Below are 24,747 nucleotides of genomic sequence, written 5' to 3' on the forward strand. Positions count from 1 at the left end.
CTGCCGTATACCCCTTGCTGTGGAGACTGCAGTCGGAAAAAGCAAAGCTGATATGAATCAGGTTCTAACTGGTGTGGTCTCTCTCCACCAGGCCCAGCACTTCTGCCAGATGTACCTGCCCAGCATCACTGTGACCGAGGCGGAGGCCACCGTGGGCAGGGCCATCCTCAGCCGGAGACAGAATGATGTGGTCCGGCTCTTCACGTAAGCCCCCTGTGCAGCACGCATCCTGGGTTCTGAGATAAAAATATCCTATACAGTGATGGGTTTCCCGTTAGTCAACTGAATAAATATTTAATTGGTCCCTTTGTGCTAACGGTTAAAAAAAATAAAAAAATAAAAATCGTATTGACTCAATTTTCTGGAAGACCTTTCACTTCCCTGTGAGGTTAAAGATTAACAACACTTTTTAAATAGTTATAATGACACTGCTGAATTAGAAGTAGAAATGGTCTTGTTCCAAAAAAAGAGACATACTGTATATGGTTTACCTGAAATAGATAGTTGAAAGAAACCTAAAAACATGGTTTTCAGCTTCTTGTCTTTGAGGGGAGATGATGTTTTAATGTTCTAGTGTGCTGTTCTAGTCTGTGAATCTATGTACCTCACGCCGATGTTTTGTACTCAGAGAGAGGCAGACGTTTGCAGCCACGCGACCCTCCTCGGTGCTGTTGGAGCAGCTGGCCGTGTGCGTGAACAAGGGAGAGCCCATTCTGCTGGTGGGGGAGACCGGCACAGGCAAGACCTCCACCGTTCAGCACCTGGCCGGTCTCACAGGTGAGTGCTGGCATGCAAAATTCTGCAAAGCCTCCGTGTGTAGCCTACTGAAGGGCTGCCCAACCCTGTTCCTGGAGGTTTTCACTCTAAAACCTTCAGGACGGTAGATGTTCAGGAGCAGGACTAGGCAGCTCAGGTGTACAAACTGCATCCAACTGACCTCATCTCCCCTCTGCAGGACACAGGCTGCGGGTGGTGAACATGAACCAGCAGAGCGACACGGCAGACCTCCTTGGAGGGTGAGTGGAGGGGAGGCTGTTTCCAGTCTGTCGGGCAGTACAAATCTTATGGTCTCAGTGAGGGAAATTAATTTAAAATGTCAGTTAACAAACGTGCATAATAAGGACACAGTAAATGGATTGAAAACAACTGACAGGCATAGTCAATTTTGCCTCTTAGTCATTGTTTGATTTGCAAATAGAAATTTGATGAGAGGAAAAACAATCATTGTGACTCATCTGTCCCAATACTTGCATTTCAATGTATATATACACAGGGGGGAAGTGCATGCATTCATCTTGATTTTAATTGTACAGTGCACCAACCAGTCACTTGTGTACCAACTTCCATCCAAACAATAAACAATCAATGCTGTGTACCCTTTTGCATGTTGTTAGAATTCATAAGACACTCTGTCCAGGAATATTGCTATTTTGTACCCCAGGTGAGTCTAGCCATGGTAACTTACTTACTTATGGTTGCTTTTTGGCATGGGAATCCAACGGAAACAGCAGTTTGCTTTGTGAAAGGTCTATATATATATATATATATATATATATATATATATATATATATATATATATATATAATTATTATTTTATTTTCTCCCATACCTCGACCACAGATATAAACCTGTCGATCACAAGCTGATCCTCCTGCCCCTCCGCGAGGCCTTCGAGGACCTGTTCTCCCAGACCTATTCCCGCAAGCAGAACGAGACTTTCCTGGGCCATGTGCAGACCTGCTTCAGGGGCAAACGTTGGCAGGACCTTCTGAAGCTGATGGACCATGTGTGCAAGTCCGCCATCACCAAAGAGCTGCAGAAGAAACCAAATGGTACCAGACCCAACAATGTTACTTTTCTTGACCATCTCATCTGCTGTATTATTGTTGTGGATTTTAAAAATGTATTATCTACCTCCATCTATTCTCTCTCTCTCTCAAATTCACATTCATATTGCTTTATGGGAGGAAATGCTTTATGCTTTATGGGAGGAAATGCATATGTAAAATTTCATAACAATGTTAAAGATAAGTTTGAAAACAAGTTTGAAAAATGAATGTCCTGTCCCTCCTTCTTTCTGTGTAGCAGCCTTTCTCAAAGACCAGTGGGAGGCTCTGACACTCAGACTGAATCAAACCCAGCAGCAGATCAGAGCCAGCGAGTCTGCGCTGGTTTTTGCCTTTGTGGAGGTAGGGAAGTCCCTGGTCCCCATTTCTGTATCACTCGTTTAGCAGGCCTTTCGACTCACATTGCGTTTATTCAAGGGAACACTGGCCCAAGCTGTGAAGAGAGGGGAGTGGATTCTCCTGGACGAGATCAACCTGGCAGCGGCTGAGACGCTGGAGTGTCTAAGTGGTCTTCTGGAGGGTACTGCAGGGTCCCTGGTGCTGCTGGACCGAGGAGACACAGGTCAGGACTCTCAAAGTGACCATACTTGGCCCAGAAACATTCTGACACTGTTCAACTGTATGCTAACATTCTGCTGACATGCTCTGCTCTTTTGCCTAGAAGGTTATTTTCCAATTAACTGGATGTTAAAAATACAATAAAATTTGTTTGCACTTGTCGAGTGTTGTCTCCCCGTTTTGTGTGCAGAGCCTCTCGTTCGTCATCCAGACTTCCGCCTGTTCGCCTGCATGAACCCAGCCACCGATGTGGGGAAGAGGAACCTGCCTCTGGGCATCAGGAACAGGTGAGTGTAGCTACCTGGACGACCTGAAGAGGGTGACGGCACCAAATCTCCTCTTGTGATGGTGATCACATTAAGGCCACCCGGTCATAGGAGTATGGGATTATTAGGGGACAATCAAACACTGCAGAGGCCTTTGAAAACAGGGACTGGGGCTTGAGCTACATAAGAAAATCATTGACTGGAAAGTAATTATCCATCCTTTTGAGTGTGTTAATTAAATTGGAACCTGTCAAGAATTGCTTGGCCTTTGGCCACTGACATATCTTGTGTTTGAAAGTCTGTTTGAGAAGCCTGTCAAGCACAATTCTTAAGCCAGGGTAGCGGTCCATCTCTCCTGGCCCATATGATCTGCGGTGACTGTGGTTTCAGAAGATCTCCCTGTGTTGTGGTCCTCAGGTTCACAGAGCTGTATGTGGAGGAGCTGGAAAATGAAGCAGACCTGAGGATCCTGGTCGCAGACTACCTTAGAGGCTTGAATATCCACAAGAGCTCCGTCAACGGGATAATAAGGTGAAGACTCATCGGTCACCCCTTTCCGCATTTGTCTGCTTTCCGTGACAATGTGAAGATTTGGGAAGACTTTGGTGTGGTTTATTTTGGTTTTGGTTTATTTTTGTTCCAGCTTCTACTTGTCAGTCCGAAAGGAGGCCCGGTCCCGGCTGACGGACGGAACCGGACACAAGCCACACTACAGCCTGCGGACGTTGTGCAGGGCCCTGAAGTATGCCGCCGCCAACCCCTGCTACAGCGTCCAGCGGTCACTTTACGAGGTAGGAACCAGAGGGAGCTGTCGTAACCAGGGCAACCTTGCAAGATACCCTCTAAAGTCAATGATGCATAGTTGCATTGGTAGACTATTGGTATAATTACGCTTTTGGTTGATTTATTTTCAGGGCTTTTGCCTGAGTTTTCTCACCCAGCTGGACCGAAGCTCCCACCCAGTAGTCCAGAAGCTGGTGTGTCAGCACATCTTGGATGGAAACGTCAAGTGTGTGAAACAGGTACGCTGCCTTGGGCACAGTGCGGAAGCAACCCTGGGCCTCCATTTTAGCTAAACTCTTATTAAACTCAAGCATTGGCCTCTCTTTTCGCCCCAGCCCCTCCCAGAGCCCCGAGGCCTCCCCTGTGTCCACATGGAGGGCTATTGGGTGGCCCAGGGGGAGATGGAGCCAGCTGTAGATCACAGCTACATCCTTACCCAGTCTGTGAAGCTCAACCTTCGTGACCTGGCTCGAGTGGTGTCCGCCGGGTAGGAAAGGGTCTCCATTCCTTTATTGCTGGTGCTTTCTCATTGGATGAATGTTGCATGTTTTGTCAGCTTGCCACTGCTCATTGTTCGTGTTTCTCTGTGGCAGTCAGGTCAACAGTGTATGGATTTTTACATTCTAACCGTGCCGTTAACTATGACTACACCCGTCAATAGTCCCAAATAAGTGCTCAATTGATCTTTGCCCTTTGGAATGAGGTGAACACAGGGTGTTTGAGCGAGAACTCTGGATAATGAGCGATTTATTGAGTCTCATCTCTGGCATTCCTGATTTTTGGTGACCTCTCCAGGTCCCACCCAGTGCTGATCCAGGGGGAGACCTCTGTTGGGAAGACCAGCTTGATCCGGTGGCTGGCAGCAGCCTCAGGAAACCAGTGCGTGAGGATCAACAACCACGAGCACACAGACATCCAGGAGTACATCGGCTGCTATGCTTCCGACAGCAGTGGGAAGCTGGCCTTCAGAGAAGGTGGCTGCTACTTGCTTTCTTCTCTGTATTGGTCTCAGTTGTGTGATGGCCTCAAAAGGCATAACTGTCAAACTGCTCAGGGGGCATTTGGTTGTTTACCGCCATGACATTTCTATAAATTAATTGATTGTTGTGCACTATCCCTTTTTATTTTAAATAATATGATAATTAAAAGTAAGTAAATAAGTAAATGATTAAGTATTAGCCTGACAATTCACTGTAGTTCACAGAGATGCATGCACATTCTTTGGGCATATTTGCTAATATTTGTTCATCACTCGCATCAACCCAGTTTAGTTTGGTCTAAAGGGAATCCAGCAGTTCAAACCAGAAAACCACCCTCTGAGAATCTGACCTGTGCCGGGACATCCCTGCTGTGGCTGTTCCCAGATGGTAAGAGTCTGGGTTCTGCGACCTGGAAGATACTTGGTGAACTAAGTGTATGTTTCCCCTGGTAGGCATTCTCATCGACGCAATGCGCAAAGGCTACTGGATCATCCTGGATGAGCTGAACCTGGCTCCCACTGATGTTCTGGAAGCTCTAAACAGACTGCTCGATGACAACAGAGAGCTCTTTATCGCCGAGACGCAGGAAGTGGTCAAAGCTCACCCGAGATTCATGCTCTTTGCCACCCAGAATCCACCTGGTCTCTATGGAGGCAGAAAGGTATCTCTTGCCCCTTTTTGCTGGGTAACCTATACCACCATAGCAATCATAAATTGAATTGACTCAATACTGGCATATCAGGGCAAGTAGGAGAATCATGCTGTTGGGATGCAGCATTGCAAAGGTTCACAGAGCTCTGTCCAATGCCCTGCAGGTGCTTTCCAGAGCCTTCCGGAACCGTTTTGTGGAGCTGCACTTTGATGAGCTCCCCAGTGCCGAGCTGGAGCTTATTCTGCACAAAAGATGCAGCCTGCCCCCCTCCTACTGCAGCAAGCTGGTCATGGTCATGCAGGACCTGCAAGTAAGGCCCGCCCGCCATGACTCGGCTAATACTGCAATTAGTCTGTCCAGACGTCCATCATTTAACTCGCAAACTGTTTATACATGCCAACCGTTTGTGCGTCTTTCAGTCACTGCGTAGGGGATCCACGGTGTTTGCCGGAAAGCATGGCTTTATTACCCTGAGAGACCTTTTCCGTTGGGCCGAGAGGTATCGGTTAGAGGAGCAGACCGACTCCTCCCACGACTGGCTGCAGCACCTGGCTGACGATGGTGAGGACCAACCGTAAGATGGGGTTCAGTCAAAGCCAAGCACTTACCTCACGTTTTTCTGTATAAAAAGCATACTCACTGCATGGCTTGTAAATTATCAGATGAATAGTGATTATAAAAGAGATCCTTGTAGTTGTGCAGTAGGAAACAGATTAGTTTCGTTAGTATATGAGTAACCAGTATTTTGACAGTAGGTACCCCTGTGTTCCTCTCTATCAGGCTACATGCTGCTAGCAGGCCGTGTGCGGAAGGCAGAGGAGGCAGCCACTATTCAGGGAATCCTGGAGAAGCACTTCAAGAGGAAAGTGAATCCAGAGGCTCTGTTCTCCGAGGAGCGTCTCGCCAGGCAGTTCAGTGAGTGAGCCCTTTGTGTTTCGCTGGCTTATTTGAACCATGTATAAGTGTAAATAAGGAAATAAGACTGAGTTCTGAGTAAGTTCAGAAAAGGCAGGAGCTTGTGTTGGGTGTCATTTGCAGTGTTTACTAAAAGCAGACCATCGACCTCAGGCTGGTTGTTATCAATGCTGCCAGAAAGTGAAAAATGAAAGTATTAAGTATATTGATTGTACAGTAGATGTACAGTATATAGGCATCTGCCATGCTTCCCAACTGATGGATGGATCTCTCATACTGCAATTCGATATATGAGCATATCAATACTGTTTCACTCTTTCTAATGTAGAACCTTCTTTCGAATGGCAGTATTTAACGCAGTATTATTTGGTAGTCTGTGAGTTCTGTTGCCGCAAGTCTGTATGACATCAGTCTGGAATTGTGTGCGTTATGAGATAGACAGGTCTCTTGTATGCATGAATTTGATTGACAGGTCCTTTCGTGGAGAGCTTGGCCGACATGCCCGAAGAGTTCCGGCACGTGGTGTGGACGCAGGGCATGAGGAGGCTGGCGGTGCTGGTGGGGCGGGCACTGCGTTTCGGGGAGTCTGTCCTGCTGGTGGGAGACACCGGGTAAAATGACCCCTTTCCTACACCATCCCTTCCAGAGTCAGAAATTTGTGGCGCAAGTCCAGAGGAAAAAGTTGTTGCTAAAATTAAGAACGTTAACAACATTGTCATCCACACAGGTGTGGCAAAACCACAATCTGCCAGTTATTTGCGGCTCTGGCGGGACAGAATCTCTTCTCCGTGAACTGTCACCTGCACATGGAGACTTCGGACTTCCTCGGTGGGCTGCGTCCCGTTAGACACAGGGGGACTGAAGAGGTACCTCACTCCTGCTTCCGTACAGGACCGCCACAGGCACCTAGAGTTTTGGCAAACAAGGCCGACAAAGCTTTTATATATACATTGTCAAGATCAACACCATGACCATCAACTTCCACATGGCATGTCCATTATGTATTCGTCTTCTTTTTCCAGAGCATTTAAAATTCATTTAAAAATCCAGTTAGATATACAGGTTCAGTGTGTGTTGTAGATTACATTTGCAGAAGGTCCATTGAAACCTGCTGTGTCACCGAAATGTCAATATCAAATAGCTCAGAGGTAATGAAAAAGGTCCCTGTTTTAGTGACCAGCTTTACTGAGGCACAGGGTGAACAGTCTGCATGGATTCATGAAACTTCTCTCGTGGTTTGACTCAGGCGGATTTTGAAGATGGGCGTTTATTTGAGTGGCACGACGGCCCCCTGGTGCTGGCAATGAAAGAGGAGGGCATTTTTCTGATGGATGAGATCTCGCTGGCAGATGACTCTGTGCTGGAGAGGTTGAACAGGTATGCACGCTTACACTCGCGGCTCTTATACAAATGCACACAGACACGCAGACAAAAGCACTCCCATACAGCACCCATTACTCGCATACACACTTTTAGGTGATATTATAAATGCTTCTCTGTATTTACGTCCAAGGCTATGAACTGTATAACATAATGGACTAAGCAGCTCTTAGGACTCCTGACCTTTGACCCTGCCGTCTCTCTGTCATAGCGTACTGGAAACTGAGAAGTCCCTGGTGCTTGCAGAGAAAGGCAGCGGAGAAGACGACGACGTGGAGCTCATCACTGCCGGCCCAAGCTTCCGTCTCCTGGCCACCATGAACCCAGGCGGGGACTTTGGGAAGAAAGAGGTGAGCATCCCAGTGGGACACTGCTTGTGCTGGCTTTTTAGTAACAGTGGTTTTTAGCCTTAAAAAGTGTCCACTCGACACTTGGCCGAAACTGGTAACTGACCCCCTTGTTCACTGTGTGTCCCCAGCTGTCGCCCGCACTGAGGAACCGGTTCACTGAGATCTGGTGTCCCCAAAGCAATGGCCGCAGTGACCTGCTGCAGATTATCCAGCACAACCTGAGACCTGGACTGTCCCTGGACCACCAGGACCACCAAGGTCTTTATCCCCATGTATCAACTTGGAGCTCAAGCTTTAAGCTATCATCTCTCATTGTATTTCACTAAATCTCACACTCTCACTCTCTCTTTCTGTACGTGTGTACATGTACAGTGGTGTGAAAAAGTGTTTGCCCCCTTCCTGCTTTCTTATTTTTTTGCATCTTTGTCTCACTTAAATGTTTCAGATCATCAAACAAATTTAAATATTAGTCAAAGACAACACAAGTAAACACAAAATGCAGTTTTTAAATGAAGGTTTTTATTATTAAGGGAGAAAAAAAAATCCAAACCTACATGGCCCTGTGTGAAAAAGTGATTGCCCCCCCCCTGTTAAAACATAACTTAACTGTGGTTTATCAAACCTGAGTTCAATTTCTCTAGCCACACCCAGGCCTGATTACTGCCATACCTGTTCTCAATCAAGAAATCACTTAAATAGGACCTGCCTGACAAAGTGAAGTAGACCAAATGATCCTCAAAAGCTAGACATCATGCCGAGATCTAAAGAAATTCAGGAACAAATGAGAAGGAAAGTAATTGAGATCTATCAGTATGGAAAAGGTTATAAAGTCATTTCTAAAGCTTTGGGACTCCAGCGAACCACAGTGAGAGCCATTATCCACAAATGGCGAAAACATGGAACAGTGGTGAACCTTCCCAGGAGTGACCGGCCGACCAAAATTACCCCAAGAGCGCAGCGACGACTCATTCAAGAGGTCACAAAAGACCCCACAACAACATCCAAAGAACTGCAGGCCTCACTTGCCTCAGTTAAGGTCAGTGTTCATGACTCCACCATAAGAAAGAGACTGGGCAAAAATGGCCTGCATGGCAGAGACGAAAACCACTGCTGAGCAAAAAGAACATTAAGGCTCGTCTCAATTTTGCCAGAAAACATCTTGATGATCCCCAAGACTTTTGGGAAAATACTCTGGTCTGACGAGACAAAAGTTGAACTTTTTGGAAGGTGTGTGTCCCATTACATCTGGCGTAAAAGTAACACCGCATTTCAGAAAAAGAACATCATACCAACAGTAAAATGTGGTGGTAGTGTGATGGTCTGGGGCTGCTTCAGGACCTGGAAGACTTGCTGTGATAAATGGAACCATGAATTCTGCTGTCTACCAAAAAATCCTGAAGGAGAATGTCCAGCCATCTGTTCATGACCTCAAGCTGAAACAAACTTGGGTTCTACAGCAGGACAATGATCCAAAACACACCAGGAAGTTCACCTCTGAATGGCTGAAGAAAAACTAAATGAAGACTTTGGAGTGGCCTAGTCAAAGTCCTGACCTGAATCCTATTGAGATGCTGTGGCATGACCTTAAAAAGGTGGTTCATGCTCGAAAACTCTCCAATGTGGCTGAATTACAACAATTCTGCAAAGATGAGTGGGCCAAAATTCCTCCACAGCGCTGTAAGAGACTCATTGCAAGTTATCGCAAACGCTTGATTGCAGTTGTTGCTGCTAAGGGTGGCCCAACCATTAGGTTTTGGGGAGCAATCACTTTTTCACACAGGGCCATGTAGGTTTGGATTTTTTTTCTCCCTTAATAATAAAAACCTTCATTTAAAAACTGCATTTTGTGTTTACTTGTGTTGTCTTTGACTAATATTTAAATTTGTTTGATGATCTGAAACATTTAAGTGTGACAAACATGCAAAAAAAAAAAAATAAATAAATAAAAATTTATATCAGAAACACTTTTTCACACCACTGTAGATATGTGTTTCACAGTTTACAGATGCAGTAGATTGTGCCCATGAACAAAGACTTTGATGGCTCAAATTTCTTCCCCTAGCCACTGTGGTGTGTACTGACCATGAGTTTGGTTCTCCACATCAAAGTTGACATTTTTTATTTGATTTATAATCTATAATTAGCGTAGGCAGTTTTGTCTTCATGTTTGTCTTTTTCCACATGTCATGTTTCATGAGCTCAGCCATCTGTGAGATCACATCTGTGCGTCAGCTCTCAGTCAGAACAGTATCTGGTCAGTCCACAACCTCAGTCCTCCCTCCTCTGGACACAGGCAAAGACATCGGCGAGCTCATGTTGGACTTCATCGACTGGCTGACCAGCGAGGACTTTGGGCATCGGTGCATCGTGAGCGTGCGGGACATCCTGTCGTGGGTGCACTTCCTGAACCTGGTGTGCGAGCGGGACGAGGGCTCTCTCATGATGACGGAGGAGGAAGAGGAGGAGGAAGAGGTGGAGTGGGACCTCAGGCTTGACACGGTGACTGCGTTTGTGCACGCGGCCTGCCTGGTGTACATCGACGGAATTGGCTCGGGTGAGTTATTTCTTAAATTCCAAAATCAATAGACAGTACGTTCCAATATACATTGTATATTTTAAACCTACTACAGAAGTAGCAGCACATTTAGCTGTATCTGATACTGATTGAATATGCAGTGCTTGACGACTTAAATTTGTAGATTCATTGTAGGATGGAAATGATTGACATGGAGATGGATGAATTCGCAGATTCATTTAAATTTTCCTAAACCTTGTCACAGCGTTACCATGGTTATGTTCTCTTCCCGATTTCTCCACACGGGATGACAGGCACGACTGTGTCTGCAGCAGAAGTCTCCCTGTTGGCTCGTCAGGAGTGTCTGAGTTTCCTTCGGAAGAAACTGGGCAGGATCACCCACCTGGATGAGGACATGATGGATGCCTTCAGGATATATGACACCAGCATGCCCAGGGAGCCACAGTGGGGGGAGGACTTCTTTGGCATCGAACCCTTTTACATCCCTGCAGGTGGGACTTTTACCTCATGTGGAGATTCAAATATGTGACAGTTCTGCCTCATTTTACATTCAAATGGAACCTCATGTGACAGAGGCTTACTGTTAAGCTGTCTAAACATATTTTCTCATCTTTCTTGAGAGTATTTTAAGCTATGTATTTGCAGTAATACGATAGCAGTGAACAATGTTCCCTATTTATGGGTAGAAACAACTTTATCATTACTTTGTAAAATACATTGAGGGATGATTGGTTTGCGCATTTTTCCTCTGTCGATAGGCCCTGAGTGTGAGGCCCGGAGCCTGTCGGACTACGCCCTGGCGGCAGGCACCACAGCAGTGAACGCCCAGCGGCTTCTCCGCGCCCTGAAGCTCCAGCGGCCCGTGCTGCTCGAAGGGTCTCCCGGTGTGGGCAAGACCAGCCTGGTCGCTGCCTTGGCAAAAGCATCTGGCAACCACCTGGTCAGAATAAATCTGTCTGAGCAGACGGTACGTCTCCCGTGTTAAGACCATGGAATCACCTCCTGTTATACAGCGCTCATTAGAGAGTGTTGGAATGTAGGCAAAACAAAATATAAAATGGCTGGTCATATCAATATTCATAATTCTACTCCTTTTCTCCTGGCAGGATGTGACTGACTTGTTTGGGACAGATCTACCTGTGGAAGGGGGGAAGGGGGGAGAGTTTTCGTGGCGTGATGGCCCCCTTCTGGCTGGACTGAAGGCTGGCCACTGGATTGTCCTGGATGAGGTCAATAATGTCATTTACTAACATGTTGCTTTGTGTACTTCTGTGGTTGTACAGTTGAATTTGGTTTCTATGACCACACGGAGAAGCTAAGGGAAAGGGTTTCTGAGGAGGTTGAATTAATAGAATAGATGTCACTAGTATTTGTTTGATGAAATATTACTTGTCTTAAATTCAGTCACTGACAGTCCTTCAGTGGTTGGGGTTAAAACTGGTTTTAATTGGTTCACACCTGCAGTTGAATCTGGCCTCTCAGTCCGTGCTGGAGGGGTTGAATGCCTGCTTCGACCATCGAGCGGAGATCTACATCCCTGAGCTGGGCATGAGTTTCCTAGTACAGCATGAGAAGACCAAGATCTTTGGATGCCAGAACCCATTCACCCAGGGCGGGGGGCGCAAGGGGCTACCCAAGTCCTTCCTCAACCGGTTCACTCAGGTGGGAGAGGACAATGGCTTCACAATGTTCTTCAGAATACAGCTGTATAACTATAACTCTTTAGGCTTATTCTTGGTTTGGTGTTCCTCAGGTGTATGTCGACCAACTCTCCTGTGAAGATATGGAATTCATTGCAGACTCCATCTTCCCTGCCATAGATGACCACATCATCTGTAAAATGGTGCAGTTCAACAACCAGGTTGGTAGTGTGTGCTTTTGGTTAGTTGCTAAGTTGACCCTAGAGAGGGAGGGGCTATGGGGTTGTAATAAGGAGAGGACTTCCTACTCCCATCAGCTAATTCAGTGTGTTTACCTGCCATTCATCAGCTTGTTGAGGAAGTGGTCATGGAAAGGAGGTGGGGCCAGAAAGGAGGCCCCTGGGAGTTCAACCTGCGTGACATGTTCCGCTGGTGTCAGCTGATGCAGGCCGACCAATCCCCAGGCTTCTACAACCCGGGTCAACATGTTGGTTTGGTGTACGCCGACCGCATGAGGACAGAGGCAGACAAGGCCCAGGTACCACCGCGTCTAGTTGTCACATCTCTCCCAAAACCTAAAAAACTGATAATTCTGTTTCTTCTTCCTGTTCCTATTGTGCTGTCCGATGTCAGTTAATTGTGCAAAACTTATTTGTCTCTTCAGGTGTTGACTGTTTTTAGGAAAGTTTTCGGTGAGGACTTTGAACCTTACACTGGATCTCGGCAATTTCACATCACCCCTCTCAATCTACAGGTCAGTCAATGTCCCTAAATCAGCTATACCACTCCATTCAGGCAGAAAAGCCTTATATAATTGTCTGACGGTGAGGTAATACTGTATAAATCCCAGTATAGAAATTTAACTACCACCTTTGGCCTTATATGTAATACAAACGTGAAAAAGACTTTTACCGTTTAGCATTTTACATTGGTTCCGAAATGAGATATTTAAAAAAAGAACATACTATAATACAATCACACAGTGATAATTGAACAGTGCTGAAATATTAAATATTACAGTTAGTATTGTATACCTTATATATGTCTTTTTTCCGGCCTCATTGCTCTCAGGTGGGGTTCTCAGTCCTTCCTCGCAGTGGGAGCCCCCCAGTAGCTCTGGACCCCCCGCTCTCACTGACCCACCAGGCGTTGCGGCCGCTGGAGTCTCTGATGAAGTGCGTGGAGATGAGTTGGATGGCGGTGCTGGTGGGGCCCACGGCCAGTGGGAAGACCAGCCTGGTGCACCTCCTGGCCCTGCTGACCGGGCACCGCCTCAGGGTGATGGCCATGAACAGCGCCATGGATACCACTGAACTGCTGGGAGGCTTTGAGCAGGTAAGCGCATGAAGACACAACCATGTCCCAATCACCTTTTCAAACTTTATTATAGTTTTACGGTCAGAAAAGAACGGAAAGCTTCCACATTTGTCACTATTTCAGGAGATCATTCAGAGAGTCGATCAGCTCAATTGTGCTTGATTCTATTTAACACCTGAAATTAGTCTTTGTGGACTAGAGTATTTGTAACTGACTGTGGACCCTGTTCCTTTTCCAGGTGGACATCATGAGGCCATGGAAGCAGGTTATTGAGAGTGTGGACTACATGATTGCCATGGTGACCCGACGAGGCTTGATGTCACTGGACGGAGCTCTCCAGGACACAGAGTTCCTATTGAGGAACTGGAGCGTGTTCCAGAGGTCGCTGAAGGAGGAGGAGCGCGAGCGACCGGAAGGGGGTGTCAGCTTTGAGGCCGTCAACAAGTTGGAGGTCATCCTCGTGCTGCTGCAGAAACTCAACACCAAGCTGAAGGTGTTCACAGGTAAACTCAACAGCATCAGTGTTTGCAGATACAAGTAGGCTCTACATCAAACTTCAGGTGCTGTTTTCAATAATAATGATCAGAAGAAGATCACTAGATGGACAAACACAATAGTGCTCCAGCACCTGTGGTGCTTTTCCCCCTAATTATGCACTTTGTCATATCTGTTTGTCTTCACAGCTTAATTTACATTAGTTGTATATTGTGGAGATTAAATTATTGAGCTTCCTGGTATTGTATTGACTCTTATCTACATTGTGTCCTGCAGACATGTCCAAGTTGCAGCTGGACTTCACACAGCTGAAGGAAAAGCATGCCCAGCTGCAGGACGGGTGGAGCCACGGAGGTTTTGAGTGGCTGGATGGGATGCTGGTTCAGGCCCTGCAGGCTGGAGACTGGCTCCTCATGGACAACGCAAACTTCTGCAGGTGGGGGACAGCCCTGACCAATACCCTGCCCCCGTTAAGCTTAGCCTGTGATCACCATACCAACCAAAACCAGACAATCATCAAATGCGGCACATACTCCAAGAATGGCTCAGGAGATTAGATTGTTTCATTTGGCTAACTGTTATATAGTATATTATATTATAGATATATTGCTATGTAATATATAGTACATGCTGTCTTATGCATATTTATATCAATTGTTATGACTAACATCATACGCATGCAGATATTTTGGTGCAGTAGTGCACATAGTGTGGATGGTGTTCCATGGCCTTCCTCTTTCTCTTTAGCCCGTCTGTGCTGGACCGCCTGAACGCACTACTGGAGCCTGGAGGAATCCTTACCATCGGCGAGCGCGGGGTCATCGACGGCACAACCCCCAGCATCACCCCACACCCTAACTTCAGGTGCGCCTTTCCTGCGCTGACCATAACCTTGTCAGGAATATCTAAACACAGGAAGTCAGAAACTTTACAATGACATCCTGATGATATCTCGATTCTGCTGTATTCCAGATTGTTCCTCACCATGGATCCCATCCATGGCGAGATCTCCAGAGCCATGCGGAACCGGGGGGTGGAGATCTACATCCCAGGGGAGCACGAGGGGACATGCTGGGACACCTTGGACCTGAAGACCCTGCTCCACACAGCAGGGGTGGCAGGAGACTGCGTGTGCGATCTGCTGTCTGCTGTTCACACGGACATCAAAGCTAGCATCTGGGGTAAGGACCTCCAACAAGGATAGACCAAACTGGTTCCAAATACCGCCTGTTTTCATATTCAACATGGCAGACTAAGACAAACCAAGGAGGGAAATTGGGAGAAAGGGAGCATTTTGCCAGCCTGAGTGTCCTGAGGGGCTTTGATTTTTATTTCTGTGCAGATTCTCCAGTGTCATCAGTCTCGTCGCTACTCCACGTGGCCGCTCTCCTGTCAGGCCAGCTGCAGAGGGGGGTGGACCTGCCCAGTGCCTTGCAGCAAGCCTGCGCGGAAGTGTACTGCCTCAGCCAGCGCACGTCCACCAGTCAGAAGGTACCTTCAATATGGATCACCAGAATGCCCTCGGACCCACTCAACAGATTCCATTTAGAACCCATATCTCCACTGTGTACATTAGTCTTTAAGACATCAATGTCAATGCTCCTTTCAATCTACACTGGAAACATTGCATATAGCTATAGCACTAGGTGCAATGTACATATATATTAGAGACTGAGTGTAATCAATGGTAATCGGCATTATGCTGCAGAATCTTTTGCTGAAGCTGATGTTTCTTCACATATTGATTGTGGTCGGGATGCCAGGTGGTGTTTAGTATGCATCCGTGGGGATATGAAAGCCAAGTCTGTATTCCTGCCTGCGTTTGCAGGAAGCTCACAAGATTATTGAGAGGCACCTCTCCACCCTGGACTCAGCGGACTGGGGGAGCGAGCTGCTGTGTGCAGGGGTGTGGCCCGACAGGGTCCCCTCCGCCCTGCTCTCTACCGAAGACTCCTGCTTCTCCATGGTCCTGCGGGAGAGCCAGATCCTCTCCTTCTGCCTCAACACCCTCAGCCTGGAGGGCAAGAGGTGAGGGGGAGGCCAAGGGCTAACCGCTACACTAACACAGGAAACACACAGGGAAGGGCGGTGGGAGAGGTTCACCATTGGAAAACACTCACTTTTATGGTGGTCAATTTTTTACCTGTTTTTGTGTTGTGTCCAGGAGCCGACCGCTCACACTCGACGACCTCCAGAGATCGCTGCAGGGTGGCGGGTCGCTGGAAGGTCACCTGTTTGCCAGGGGCAGCGCAAAGGAAGGAGCGAGCGATGCTCTCCGTCTGCTCCCCACAGCTGTGCGTCTGCTGACGGAGAGGGCCTCATACAGCGACTGGATCCTGAGGACCAGCTGGCTGTCTCACCTGGCCAAGAGCTACAAACACACACCAGGTCACCTTCCTTTCCCTTTTTTCCTGTTTCAGCAGTGTTTTTGCATCGATCTTTGCCAAACATAGCCATCTGGAAGTGGTCCGTTGCATCAAGTGTTTATACAGTATCAACATCAAGTTCATTTTGGATTGATAATTGGCTGGTGCATATTGCTTGCCAGGGGTGCATCTTCAGTGCTTATTTGCATTTCTGTTAAGATGTGAAAATACTCTTCAGCTCCACTTACATCTACATGCTTATAAATGGTCAGAGGAGCTATTGAATGCACTGATTAGCACACATTTACATGTGTTGAGGTTGGGATTGAGGTCAGCTCTCTTCCTCACAGACGCGGTGCTCGTCCACCTTGAGGCCGGGACCAAAGCCCTGAAGGCCGTGTTCAGCAGCAAGCTCAGCACGAAGGGCAAGCACCTGACTGAGCTCCTGCAGCCGCACAGCACAGGTAACAGCACCTTTTCGCCCTGACCAACACCACCATGGTCATGGCAAGAACCACTGTCTGCCATTTAAAAGCCAAGGTTGTGGGATTGTCATGTTGTTAAAATTGCCAGCAGTATTCACTTCTATTCCATTGGCAGATGACTACAGGATTCTGGTGGACATGCGATGGAACAAACAGTACCTGGACATCCTGGCCAACACCTGCAGTTTTGAGGATGAGGAGAGATACATGGAGTTCATGGAAGCTTTGAATGCAGTCGCAAACAGGTCCGTGTTAATGCAGCTCAAAGATTTCTATGGAAGTTGCTTGAAGATATTTGAACTCACTTGAATGTGCACTATCCCTTTGACAGAATATCACTGCTGATGGACAGAGAAGAGCAGAGCACTGTGGACTGTGCAGCAGTGAAGATATCAGCACATAACAGCGCTCTGAGGCTGGCCACAGCTTTCACTAAAGGGACTATGGACTTGGGTCACCTGCCCCACCCGGTGCTGGTGCACCTGCGCTCGTTCTTCGACATGTGGGACTCTTTTGTGTTGCAGGCCGTGCAGACTGGCCAGCCCTACATTTCAGACCACCTCATGTTCGAGGTCAGACTCTATTCCTTTTACTCTGTTCTACATCACTACTGCCAATTCTCACACGGTTTTGTATGTACACACCTGTATGTACTAGTGCTGCTCCAGGCATTGATTCCCACTGAAGGCCCAGGCATTGATTTCCAATAACGTCCTCGCAATCTTCATCGTCAAACTGCTCCTGAAGTTCTGTATATTCAGGGAAGATGGTTATTTATTGAACATATATTCAACTGGATTGTCCCATTGACTTTGTAATGTACTGTAACTTGCTGCTAATCTGGACCTGGTGTTTAACAAAGTGCGATTTAATAGGATCCAACTAAATCATCACAAACAGTAACACAAAATAAAATGAAATGATTTAAAATTAATTTTAAAACAAATTACCACAATCTATTAACTCCTGGCTCTGTTCCAACGCCTTAAAACAAGTGCATCCATTCATAGCATACATTGATAGCCACTTAATGTTTTGGTCTGAACTGAATTGAAAATGAATACCCTGTGTGCTTTGATGACATTCATTCCTCTTCCTGCCCCGCCCCCCAGATCCTGCAGCTCCTGCGATGGCGAGACCGTTTCTGGGACGCCTGTAACTCGCAGGCCCCCGACACTCGGGGGGTGTCTGTCCTCTCCCTGCACTGGCATTGGGTGCAGAAACACCTCATATACAGACTGCCCCAGCTGCTTCTGGGAGACGGCAACTACGAGTACGTCACCTGCACCCAAGGGCTTTTCCTGCTTCTGAAGTCTTGTGTGGTTGAATGCTTTTGAATAACAAATGTTTTCACTCCTTTCTAATTTGCATTAGCCTTGAGGGATATAAGGATATGTAGTGATTTCAAAATATGAATAGATTAGCTCAGAGGCATATAATAATGAGTTTTTACACAAAAGTCTTAGATTGTGCATCAGTCACTAGCAAAGCTGCATGTTCAATGCATTCTTTTAGGCAGTGAGGCTGGGTAAATGCCTTCTAGCCCTGTTGTTTTCATTTTCCTTCACAAGTTCTGCTTTGTGCATTGAGAGTTGGGGTCTGAGTCTGATGAGCTGTTACCCTGTCTTTCCATGGCAGTGGTCAGCAGGAACTCCAGGCCGTGTCCACTGGTATCCAGAGCGCTCTGTCCAGCTCTTCCTTCGTAGCGTCTGATCTGAAGGCGGTACAGAAGGTTCTGGGAAAACCACTTCCATTTAAGGTAGTGGGATGGCCTCTTTTGGACAATGTTCACACTGTTATCTCAGAAATCCAGCTGAACGTCTTTAACGTCTCTCTGCCCTCCCCCTCCAGCTGCAGTCTGTGGCCGAATGTGCTTCTCGACTGAGGGTCTTGAGCGGGGCGCTAGACGTGGCTGACCTCCGGCTTGACTGCAGCTTGTCCCTGTGGAGGCAGGAGGTCCTCCGTCTTCAGGGTGCTGCTCTGGGGATGGAGACCAAGGAAAGTCTGCTGGAAGCCTGGGGCCTTGTCCTGCAAGCCAACCACCAGCTTGAGCCAATGAATACAGGTAACAGAAGCTTCTGTATAGATTATATATATATTTCTGTTTAAATGTAGCCTCTTGTAGGTGAAAATGTAAAAACCGAAATCCAAACCATGGTAAACAAGCTATAAAGAATTTTAAAAGGTGAGTTTGCCTTGATACTTAGCAGTGTTGCGGTGTCAAGTACTGCCAACTGCTTCTGCAGGAGTGGTTATTTTAGTGCATTCAGTCATTCGGAAGAGAACCAAGGGCCTTTTCTTAGAACACTCATTTCACTTTTCCTGTTGGTGATTAATAAGACTGCACTCTTCTCTTGAAACTCTTGACCTTATGAAACTCAACCGTGGTTGTGTTTTTACCTCAAGACTCTTTGTAGTGGTTGTGTTGTGGCTTCTAACAGAACTCTGTGGTGGTCTTAGGTGTTTTGGAAAGGCTCATTTCCTGTGTGGAGGAGCAACAGGGTCACATGGTCTCCTGCGGCCTCCTGGAGCCCAACTCTGCAGTTTCGCTCTGCGAGGGGGGCCCCGTGGACAGGCCCGCCCCTGGCCGGGACGTCTTGCTGAAACTGAGCCGCCGGGCACAGCTGTGGCCCCTGCTGGAGGAGCTGGCACTGCTGAACCATCTGAGGCTCACCGCCAACGTGCTGCAGCTCTCACCCCCGCACGGGTACGAGGATCAAGCCCAGCCAAGGGAGGCCTTGAGAGCCTGGTTTTTGTTGTCACTCAGCACTTCATCGATCCGTTGAACAGTCGATTCCAACCTTAGCTCACCTCACCTGGTCTGTTGGGTCTCAATCAGCTGCTGATTTTAGAATGAAAGCAAAAACCAGCACTTACTGCAGCTTTTCAGAACCAAAAGTTGAAAACTCCTGTTCTGCCTAAATGGCTAACCTCTAGTTGAGCCAGACCTCCCATGACATTCACTTCACAATCCCTTTTTGGACAACAGCAATAGTTTAGTTCTGTCAATTGCGTGACACATTCTTTTGTGATTGAAACTATTAACTTTTACCAGTTTCAGTCTATTGTTGGCTTGCTGTCCTGGTTTTCCCTTTGTTCTGTGGCTGGAGTCTTACGGGTCTCTGCTCTCTCTCCACAGGGACAGCCAGCCCGAGGGGAGCTTGCGTCGGGATCTGTCTCAGCACCATCGCTTCTGTCTGCACTCCACCCCCATGAACGTGCGGCAGCTCCAGCCCCTCTGGTTCCTCCTGCGCAGCGAGAGGGTCAGTGACTATCCCTCTCACAGTTGTGCTGTTGCACTGTTCATCATGTGTTATTGGCACACTGCGCAGTCAATTACTTAGCTGCCATTCTGAATAATTCACCACCTAATTCACTTTTTACACAGCAGGATTTTCCTTAGAGAATCCCTCACTGAAGGATACAGGAGCAGAGTCTCATCTCCAGTTAAAACCAGTCCAATGCCCAGGCCACTAGTTGACCATTAGCTGGCACTACACGTGTATTGAATATTATGCATATATTATTCATGCGTATGGTCACTGTGGATTTACTATCTGTAATTTAACCGGCTCGGATATCAGTCGTGGGTATAGCTGGCTATGCCTAGCTGATCTTTGTGTGAGCTGACAGCAGTGTAATTTACCCTCCCAGCCAGCAGAGGAGCTGCAGTTTGTCTGGTGTGATCTGCTGTCGGAAGCCCTGGCGGCATTCTGGAACACCAGCGTGACCTCCGACCCTGAGCGCTGGTTGAAGTGGAGCCCCCTGTCTTCTGAAGAACAGAAGACCCAACGGTCAAAGCTTGGACCTGCAGACACAGTATGTGAACATGAAAGCATAAAATGTCCATAGGATGATAAGTCTGACAGTGTGTGAATGAGGTAATCGCAAAAATTGGACATGTTATTTGTGCTGGTATGCCATTTCTAGTGTAATCAACTGTGTTTTTGTGTGTGCACACGTGTGTGCTTGTTCTTTTGAAGTTGTTGCAATGAGCTGTGGTTTTTTTGTATGCATTTGTGAGAAGCAATGTGTTTGAGGTTGTCTATTGATATGAAAAACTGTGTGTGACTGTGTTTGTGTGTTTCTTGTAGGGCCCTGGTATGGTGAATCGGGCGGTGTGGTCTAGGTGTGTGATGGAGGTGCTGAGCAGTAGTGAGGTCGGAGGTCGCTGGGACCCCGCGGGGACGGCTCTGCTCTCCTCCTCACGTGTCACTCTGGGGGAGTGGAGGGAGAGGACCAAACAGCTACAGGACCTCAGCGCCGTGCTGTGGGACAACATGGCCCTGCCAGCCCTGGCTGACTTCAGGTACACTTAATGAAAAAACTCCCGTTTCCAGTTTAAGAGCAGTATTCATACTAACACACGTACACACACAAACATGCCACAGGTGTGCCCCCCTATCCTAAAAAGGAAGGGTTATTTTCTTAATAAGCTTTATGCATACCTTTGCATATTTATAGATGAAAGGCTGTTGAACACATATGGTGAAGAGTCATGTTTACAAATGAAACGATGTGGCTGAGACATATTCTTTTAGAGAATACCCTGTTGCAAATTCCAGCCAAGACCAGCTGGGATTCTAAGCTGGTTTACGATGCGTTTTCAACACCTCTGGCTAGTCATAGATGGCCTGTGGCTGGTCAAAGCTGGTCTTTAGCTTGACCAGCTAGTAGTGTTGAAAACACAGATTAACCAGTTGAGCCGTTTAGGCTGGTTTCAGCAGGGTAGTCCCCGGTGGAGTGGTGTGCTAGCCCGTGTGTCGCGCTGTTGCAGGAGCACAGATCTGCGTCTGCAGGGCGTGGTGCTGCGCCGGCAGCTGCAGGCCCTGTCCGAGCTGCTCCCCCCGGGCCAGCAGGAGAGCTACGCCGAGAGCGTGGAGGGTCTGACCGGGGGAGACGACCCGGAGGCCGCGGCCCAGGAGGTGCAGGTGGCCCTCAGCGACGGGCTGCCCGCCCATCAGCTCCCAGAAGGCTTCGTCCCCATGGCCACCACCTGCCTGCAGCAGTTCGTCCAGAACCGTGACAGCGAGGCTGTGCAGCTGGCCCGCTCGGGCGTGTTCTGGGTCAACATGGGCCTGCTGCAGATCCAGGTGTGGAGCCCGCAGACCATCTTCGACCCGGCGGTGAAGCGAGCCTACAAACTGACCTACGCCCGGGAGGAGGTGGGTTGTATTCTCACCGCAAGCGTCATGTGATTCATCCTTCTTCATCCTAAATCTGATTCCTACAGCTATCTTTCAGTAGATGACACATCACATTCACTTAGTTTGTCCTCTCCATGTTCTCTCCATAATGTTAAACCTGCACGCGGTTGCCCTCTAGTGCTCATAGTGTGGTTGTGACTGTTTTTTCAGCTGGCCCTGCTGCAGGAGGAGTGGAGGGGCCGGAGCCTGTCCTCTCAGCTGCTGACAGGGGCAGAGCTGGAGGAAAGCAGCACCACGGATGGCTTCCAGCATCCACGAATCAGGTGTGTGCCCTGGGACAGATGAGTTAACATAGGCGCTTAAACTTTCTGTGCTGTAACTAGACCGTATGATATATCTGTTTATGACAATATGAACTCTTGCCACTTGTTTCACTTGTCTGAATTTATCTCCTTGTTATACTTTATGGTCTAATATAGTTGCAGTTGTTTTTGTATGTATATTGAATTTGCATTTGTGTCCATCTTGGTACCATAGTTACTGTCGTAATATTTTAACGACTTGGCCCATTTACAGCCCATGGCTGTACAACTGTTTCTTAGTGAATTGTAGCTTATCCAACCTGTTGTGTGGCTTGTTCTAATGACCTTAATATGCACTTTTTTGTATGTCACTTTGGATAAAAGCATGTTATCACTGGACACAAAATGGTCCTACCTTTGTAAACGTGATGACTGAAATGAACGGTGCCTGGTACACACTTGCATCTATAGACCCCCCTCTCCCGTGGTCTTGGTTACAGGTACCTGTGGATCCGCATGCAGCAGGTGAAGGAGCAGATCGCCGAGCTGTCCCGGAAGCAGGCGTGCCGCCCCAGCGACCCGCAATACGAGCGGCTGTACCAGGACCTGCAGCACTACCTGGGCAGCATAGGGCAGCCGGCCGCAGTCAAGGGCCTGCTCTCCCACCTGCTGAAGGCCCTCCCCGGGCCCGGCGCCAAATCGAGGTCGGGGATCCAGGGCCTGCTGAAGGAGGAGGCCGTGTGGCAGACGTCGCAGCACCGCTTCGTGCAGAGGCTGCTGGAGGAGTACCCCCTGTACCCGGACGTGGTGGGACCCCTGCGCACGGCCATCCTGCATCTGAGGCACGGCATGAGGCTGGTGGCCTCCCAGCTCTCCGCCTCCCTGGCGTCCCTGCCGGGTCTCCCCAAAATGGTGTCCTGCCTTCTGGCCTTCCCCGCGCACCCGCCCGGCCTGCCCACATACCTGGCCCGGGCCGACTACCTCTGCTCCAGGCCCTGCCTGGAGGTCCTCAGGGGCCTCAGGAGGCAGCTCTCTCAGGAGGAGCCCGACAGGGTGGTCCCGGAGCCCTCCACCCTGCTCCTGGTCGCCCTCCTGTACGTGCAGTGCCACGCCCTGTCCACGGGGCAGCTGGGACAGGACACCCTCCAGATATTCAGGCACATCTGTCAGGTGGGCCACAACCTTGTGATCCATTTAGAGGGTTTCTCTTCCCCGTTTATTTCATATGCTTCATCTCATATGCTGTCTATAGAGGCTGGCACAGACACAATGTCCTCTATGAAGAACACTTGTGTATGCCAAATTTGCTCAGGTGTATACACCTACGCTACTCCATATATTTGAATTCTTCTTTCAAAAATGGCTTTTAGGCCCAAGTCCAAAGAGGTTTTCTGTGACGGCTGCTCAGGAAGTTTCCAGAAAACTGACCCCATCTGTCTGACAAATGGACGTGTCATTTTTGTCATGAACGGTCAATTTCAGTGTCCTGAATATAAGGGCATGAGTTCTCATGTGGTTCCTGATTAAGGCAAAATGTTTAAGTGAGTTTCGAGGTGGCAGCCTTTCAGGAGAGCTGAACTGATGTGATGTTGGCGTGCCTCTATTGGTGAATACGGATGTAACGGTGTTAAGGGCTCACAGTACCACATAGATAGGATTTGTGGGTGTGGCATGTGAGTTGATTGGTGGAACCCGTGCTGTCGCTCAGGCGCTGGTGAACGAGTGGGACGAGCAGGAGCGGCGAGCGCTGGAGCGTGAGCGGCTGGAGGCCAGCCTGTACCGCAGCCGCAGCCGACAGCACGGGACAGGCCTGAGTGAGGAGGAGCAGGAGGAGAGGGACTTCAGACGCAGCTTCCCCCAATACGACAAGGTACTGTCACACTGCTCACTAGACACTACACCCTGCAGTATGGTCACACTGCACCCCCACTTCCCCCAATACAACAAGGTACTGTCACACTGCACACTACACACTGCACCCCCACTTCCCCCAAGACGACAAGGTACTATTACACTGCTCACTACACACTACACACTGCACCCTCTGGTATGGTCACACTGCAGTCCCACTTCCCCCAATAAGACAAGATACTGTCACACTTCCCCCTTCAATACGCACTAAGGTACTGTCACACTGCTCACTAGACACTACACCCTGCAGTATGGTCACACTGCACCCCCACTTCCCCCAATACGACAAGGTACTGTCACACTGCACACTACACACTACACACTACACACTGCACCCCCACTTGCCCCAATAAGACAAGGTGTACTGTCACACTTCCCCCTTCAATACACACTAAGGTAGTGTCACACTGCTCACAACACACTACACCCAGGGCCGCCTTTTGGCCCCCCAAACACACAGGTAATTACCTTTCAACCCCCTGTCTGTCTTCAGGACTTTGCTGACGTGACCTCCCAGCCCAGCCTGGAGCAGCCAGAGCAGGCGGGGGCAGTGGAGGAGGAGCTGGAGGAGTCTGCCGAGGGCGGGTCTCTGTCTCTGGCCTGCTTGCACACGGTGGTGCAGATCCACCAGCACCTCTGTCTGGGCTTCTCCCGCTCGCTGTGGTACCAGAGCAGTACGCCGGCCAATCACAGCAAAGATCACATAAACGCGCTGGTCTCATCCTATCAGATAACAGCTCCGGTGATAACGCGCTTCTATCACCTACTGGGTATGTTTCTGTTCTCCCGTGTTTAACTGGTAGCTCTTTTATTTGA

The 24,747-nt window shown here is 48.3% G+C and overlaps 1 protein-coding gene across 4 annotated transcripts in view; it reads left to right on the forward strand.

The window, feature by feature from the left end:
* mdn1 (midasin AAA ATPase 1) overlaps nucleotides 1-24,747 on the forward strand; it is a 49,406-nt gene that overhangs the window by 5,652 nt on the left and 19,007 nt on the right. For 3 of the 4 annotated variants that reach the window (XM_061241380.1, XM_061241381.1, XM_061241383.1), the window contains exons 13-64: nucleotides 92-204; nucleotides 629-777; nucleotides 956-1,016; nucleotides 1,622-1,833; nucleotides 2,087-2,190; nucleotides 2,266-2,410; nucleotides 2,597-2,693; nucleotides 3,090-3,203; nucleotides 3,316-3,463; nucleotides 3,587-3,694; nucleotides 3,791-3,942; nucleotides 4,251-4,429; nucleotides 4,888-5,096; nucleotides 5,251-5,397; nucleotides 5,507-5,648; nucleotides 5,868-6,002; nucleotides 6,475-6,613; nucleotides 6,730-6,868; nucleotides 7,249-7,379; nucleotides 7,594-7,732; nucleotides 7,861-7,990; nucleotides 10,026-10,286; nucleotides 10,562-10,759; nucleotides 11,027-11,235; nucleotides 11,375-11,497; nucleotides 11,733-11,930; nucleotides 12,022-12,129; nucleotides 12,258-12,446; nucleotides 12,573-12,662; nucleotides 12,980-13,243; nucleotides 13,464-13,728; nucleotides 13,997-14,156; nucleotides 14,468-14,584; nucleotides 14,693-14,901; nucleotides 15,063-15,211; nucleotides 15,549-15,748; nucleotides 15,885-16,108; nucleotides 16,437-16,550; nucleotides 16,687-16,816; nucleotides 16,903-17,143; nucleotides 17,684-17,844; nucleotides 18,210-18,330; nucleotides 18,423-18,636; nucleotides 19,032-19,278; nucleotides 19,711-19,834; nucleotides 20,226-20,390; nucleotides 20,666-20,880; nucleotides 21,349-21,736; nucleotides 21,929-22,041; nucleotides 22,521-23,190; nucleotides 23,729-23,890; nucleotides 24,425-24,701. In XM_061241380.1, the coding sequence (XP_061097364.1) occupies nucleotides 92-204; nucleotides 629-777; nucleotides 956-1,016; nucleotides 1,622-1,833; nucleotides 2,087-2,190; nucleotides 2,266-2,410; nucleotides 2,597-2,693; nucleotides 3,090-3,203; nucleotides 3,316-3,463; nucleotides 3,587-3,694; nucleotides 3,791-3,942; nucleotides 4,251-4,429; nucleotides 4,888-5,096; nucleotides 5,251-5,397; nucleotides 5,507-5,648; nucleotides 5,868-6,002; nucleotides 6,475-6,613; nucleotides 6,730-6,868; nucleotides 7,249-7,379; nucleotides 7,594-7,732; nucleotides 7,861-7,990; nucleotides 10,026-10,286; nucleotides 10,562-10,759; nucleotides 11,027-11,235; nucleotides 11,375-11,497; nucleotides 11,733-11,930; nucleotides 12,022-12,129; nucleotides 12,258-12,446; nucleotides 12,573-12,662; nucleotides 12,980-13,243; nucleotides 13,464-13,728; nucleotides 13,997-14,156; nucleotides 14,468-14,584; nucleotides 14,693-14,901; nucleotides 15,063-15,211; nucleotides 15,549-15,748; nucleotides 15,885-16,108; nucleotides 16,437-16,550; nucleotides 16,687-16,816; nucleotides 16,903-17,143; nucleotides 17,684-17,844; nucleotides 18,210-18,330; nucleotides 18,423-18,636; nucleotides 19,032-19,278; nucleotides 19,711-19,834; nucleotides 20,226-20,390; nucleotides 20,666-20,880; nucleotides 21,349-21,736; nucleotides 21,929-22,041; nucleotides 22,521-23,190; nucleotides 23,729-23,890; nucleotides 24,425-24,701 (9,199 nt within the window). The remainder of the gene's footprint in view (nucleotides 1-91; nucleotides 205-628; nucleotides 778-955; nucleotides 1,017-1,621; nucleotides 1,834-2,086; nucleotides 2,191-2,265; nucleotides 2,411-2,596; nucleotides 2,694-3,089; nucleotides 3,204-3,315; nucleotides 3,464-3,586; nucleotides 3,695-3,790; nucleotides 3,943-4,250; nucleotides 4,430-4,887; nucleotides 5,097-5,250; nucleotides 5,398-5,506; nucleotides 5,649-5,867; nucleotides 6,003-6,474; nucleotides 6,614-6,729; nucleotides 6,869-7,248; nucleotides 7,380-7,593; nucleotides 7,733-7,860; nucleotides 7,991-10,025; nucleotides 10,287-10,561; nucleotides 10,760-11,026; nucleotides 11,236-11,374; nucleotides 11,498-11,732; nucleotides 11,931-12,021; nucleotides 12,130-12,257; nucleotides 12,447-12,572; nucleotides 12,663-12,979; nucleotides 13,244-13,463; nucleotides 13,729-13,996; nucleotides 14,157-14,467; nucleotides 14,585-14,692; nucleotides 14,902-15,062; nucleotides 15,212-15,548; nucleotides 15,749-15,884; nucleotides 16,109-16,436; nucleotides 16,551-16,686; nucleotides 16,817-16,902; nucleotides 17,144-17,683; nucleotides 17,845-18,209; nucleotides 18,331-18,422; nucleotides 18,637-19,031; nucleotides 19,279-19,710; nucleotides 19,835-20,225; nucleotides 20,391-20,665; nucleotides 20,881-21,348; nucleotides 21,737-21,928; nucleotides 22,042-22,520; nucleotides 23,191-23,728; nucleotides 23,891-24,424; nucleotides 24,702-24,747) is intronic. The other variant, XM_061241382.1, reaches the window with a different exon arrangement.

The sequence above is a fragment of the Conger conger genome, chromosome 5 (genome assembly GCF_963514075.1).
Source record: "Conger conger chromosome 5, fConCon1.1, whole genome shotgun sequence".
Lineage (NCBI taxonomy): Eukaryota > Metazoa > Chordata > Actinopteri > Anguilliformes > Congridae > Conger > Conger conger.